This window comes from Camelina sativa, chromosome 20 (assembly GCF_030686135.1).
Source record: "Camelina sativa cultivar CO46 ecotype springtype chromosome 20, ASM3068613v1".
In the NCBI taxonomy this organism is placed as follows: Eukaryota; Viridiplantae; Streptophyta; class Magnoliopsida; order Brassicales; family Brassicaceae; genus Camelina; species Camelina sativa.
Genome location: NC_141899.1, coordinates 18,261,621 through 18,265,629, shown reverse-complemented (window position 1 = coordinate 18,265,629; position 4,009 = coordinate 18,261,621). Strand labels below are relative to the sequence as shown.

Below are 4,009 nucleotides of genomic sequence, written 5' to 3'. Positions count from 1 at the left end.
GAGACTGCCCGGCGATGTCAGGGGTTTGGACTCGCCTTGTACCGGTCCGGAAGCGATAGGCGTTTTTTAGTACAACTTTATTTGGATGGTTGTATATGAATTTGGCTGATGCAGGGGATGTTGCGGGTTCATCTTGGTCCACACTATTTGCTATGGGTGTTTGGTGGGGTTGGAAATGGCGATGCGCAAATGTCTTTGGCTCTACTGGTAAATGTCGAGATAGAGTACAATTTCTCCGGGATCTAGCAAAAGAGGTTGGTAAAGCTAACAGAGTGGCTCGGGATCAAACTCTTTCCACGGGACGGGTGGTAAGGATGGTCTCATGGCAAGCTCTGACTGAGGGATGGATGAAACTTAACACTGATGGAGCGTCCCGGGGCAATCCGGGACTTGCAACGGCGGGTGGTGTATTGCGAGATCATTTGGGTAGTTGGTGTGGTGGTTTTGTTCTTAACATTGGCATATGTTCCGCTCCATTAGCGGAGTTGTGGGGGATATATTATGGTCTTTATATCGCATGGGGGAAGAATATTCAAAGGTTAGAGGTTGAGGTGGATTCAAAGTTGGTGGTGGATTTTTTAACGATAGGGATCAGTGAGTCTCATCCCCTGTCCTTCCTGGTACGCTTGTGCCAAGGCTTTATATCTAGGGACTGGATAGTCCGTTTCACACATGTGTATAGAGAGGCGAACCGTCTTGCAGATGCGCTAGCCGACTATGCTTTTACGTTACCCTTGGGTTTCCAATCGCTGGAGTTGGTTCCGGATGATATGGCTTGGTTAGTTGACGAAGATGTTCGGGGGGTTGCAGTCCCACGGTCTATTCGTTTGTAATTGTTTTTAAATTTCTGAATAAATAACAGGGGAATTTTTATCTCCCTGTCCCCTACCAAAAAAAAGAATCTAGTTTGACGCCAAATTTTTTCTTTTTCCGATATATGTGATAACAAATTATACCTTTCATTCAAAAAACAAAATATAGTGATAATTTTTGATAAAATGGGGATTGGTGACTGTTTGATGTTTTCAACAATTACGAATTGCGAATCTAATTGTGTGGTCTGAACTTTTTGTATAGTCTTTAAAATTGTTTTATTTCATTGTTTAGCAAATTGATGAAAAATCTGTGAAAAACCATTCTTATATATTCGATTCTTTGAAAAACCATTCCTATATATTCAATATTTCGGTTTCTTTATTTTTTTTTTGTAGACGCTATATAATTTATGACAAAAAAATATTAGTTAAATTTAAAACTTAAAACATTAAAGATTAAATCTTGGTTAAGCATCATTACTATTGATATGATTGATACTCGATGCGTTCTAGAAGAACATATGCGACGGGAAAATGAAAGTGCTATAAAATGCTAATCTAGAGGTGTTCGAATCAAATACGCGAGTACTAGGAAAAGGTCACGAGTTATTAAATAATAGGCTACTTATTTCTCCGAATTAAATAGCCATGAAATTTGTGCCATTTGAAAAGTCATAGGTAAAGTCAAAGTTATCTATAATTTAGAATACGATTATGTTGTTCTAGTAGGATTAGACGAGTTTATTTAAAAAGTTAGACCATCTCCAATAGTTTTCTCTATAATAGAGGAAATCTATAATAGAGCTGAGTTTTTCGCGATGAGTTTTACCTCAATGGTCCTCTATTTTTTTTTTTTTTTTTCAAACCACTTGCATTCATTTACTCAGAGGAGATAAAGTTCATGCAAGCAAACTTAGAAAGTAAAAAGAAAAGGCATTCCCCAATGCCATAGTACAAATGAAATACAACATAGATATGATTAGTCGGCAATAGGTTGTTGAGAGCTTTGAGCTAAGATCTTGGAGGGAGCTTGGTACATGTGAGATCAAGATTGTCGACAGACTCTTCCATGAACAGATCAGTGGAGGAGAGATAGCCATTGTCATTAGACATGTTAGCGTTAGTGAAAGGGTCAAGGCTGGAACTTTCCACCGGTTTGAGAAGGTCTACACAAAGTAGAAGCTTGACAAGGGTTCGAGCAAGGTTTGTGATGCTCTGGTGCTTAAAACTGTTTGGTAACATTGTCGGATGGTGTGGAGTGACCTTGGACAAACCAAAGCCGTATCCATTACTCGGACAACTTGGACTCATGATCGAAAAACCATAGAGATTCAAGCAAAGGGGTTCAAAGATTGGGGTCAAAGGGGTTACTATTACCAGGATTTTTAGGGATATCAAGTGACACCAAAGCAACAATGATGAATTACTACTCAGATGAAAATCATAGAGATAGTAATCTGGACCACACCATCGGCTAAAGATTGATGTCAACAAGAGATATAAGTAATCGTACCTGGAATTGGATAGCTTTATACTTGGAGCCACCAAAGTATAGGATCCTTCCCGGATAAAGATAGATGGAACATGAGACTCGGTGAACACGGGATAAGGGATCAGGGGATTGAGGAGGTGTCGGTAACCATCGCTTCGTAGAGGTGGGGTCATAATGCCGTCCTTCCACACCCCACAGATTTGGTTTGATACCAGGATCAAGTTTCCCAAAAGCCTAGAGCTTGGATAAAGAGTGGTTGTCGGGGAAAAGCTTTGAGCCAGCGGTTGGGGTTCATCTTCACGGATCCAAACCATATCTGTCGAGCTACAATGTAGACAGCTTCTGGACTTTTTAGTTTTGGGCTTGGTTTGGTGAAGTGTTAATGGGCCGTCAAAAGATAAAAGGCCCACCAGCAGAGAATCGCTTTCCTTGGTGGTTGACCTAGATGGATTGAGCATGCGGCGGCGGTTGTCTGGAGACGGTAAAATGATTTGCAATGAAAGGGACATCTCTGGTGGACAAGGCTTCAGTAAGAGCCAGTTGGAGGATAGATCAAAGTCTGGGACGGGGGACCATAAAAGTATTCCGTATTTGAGAGGATTTGAGCTTCGCCTGAAAAAGGAGCCGCCGTGTGCCTTCGACGTCTCCACCGGGTGGGAAGAAGCAGATGTTCCAGAGAGGAGTTCGTCTGCTAAACGCGGTGCTTCATAAGAAACCTTTCCAGGGGGAAGCAGAAATTCGATCTAGAGTTATGCATGTCGGCTGTTTGTGGATCATTTAAGTCGGCTACAGAAGTAAGAGAAAGAAGGAGGGGGTTCACCGGAGACCTCCTGCGACTTTTGTCTCTGTCAATTGATAGCTCGCCGAGATCTGAGGGGAGTTAGAGAGTTTGTAACCAAAAAGGAAAATTAAATGGGGAAAAACGAAAAGGAACTAAAGAGACTATAATAGATGGTCCTCTATTCTTACTTCTAAAATAGAGATTGCTATTTTTTCCTCTATTTATAGAGGAACTTTTGTAAAAAAAAAATATGGTTCTTCTAAAAATAGAGGAAAAAATAGCAATCTCTATTTTAGATGTGAGAATAGAGGATCATTGGAGTAAAATTCACCTCTATTATAGAGTTTCTCTATTATAGAAGCAAAAATAGAAGATCATTGGAGATACCCTTAGTTCTTTATTCATTTTTTGGATTAAAACAAATTACTCCAAAAGCAAGAAATCTTACAAACAGGATAAAATGAACCTACAAAACAAATTCTTAAACAGCTACTAATAACGTATTTTGGTGAGCAATTGGGCTTTTCCGATGTTAATTAATTTTTATAGTCTACAATACGCAAGAGAGTATTGTTGACCAAAAGAAAATCAAATGTTTTTAATTTTATTTTATTTTAATTTGTTTTTACATTAATCAGGCTTTCGAGTATGTTGGTACGGGATTTAGCACCCCCGACATACCGGTCCAACTCTAATTAATAGTCTATTTGAAGTCTGTTCGGACTAGGAGGCCCAGCTTGAAGATGAGAAGCCGACTTCCGAACTCGCACGGCGACCGACTTGAAGAAGAAGGAGCAACTTTTCATATTTTAGTTCAAGTTATAAGGAAAGTTAATATATTCTATAATCTAGCAAAGAGTATAAATAAGGGAAAGACTTCTCCATTGTAATGATCCAACATTTAATACAATAATCCAGTTT

General features: G+C 39.5%; 1 protein-coding gene across 1 annotated transcript; it reads right to left on the bottom strand.

The window, feature by feature from the left end:
- Window positions 1-1,826: 1,826 nt before the first annotated feature.
- On the bottom strand, window positions 1,827-2,621 carry LOC147919125 (uncharacterized). The gene has a single exon (XM_087503855.1). It carries the CDS (start codon window positions 2,619-2,621, stop codon window positions 1,827-1,829), a length of 795 nt encoding a protein of 264 aa, XP_087359981.1.
- Window positions 2,622-4,009: the final 1,388 nt, after the last annotated feature.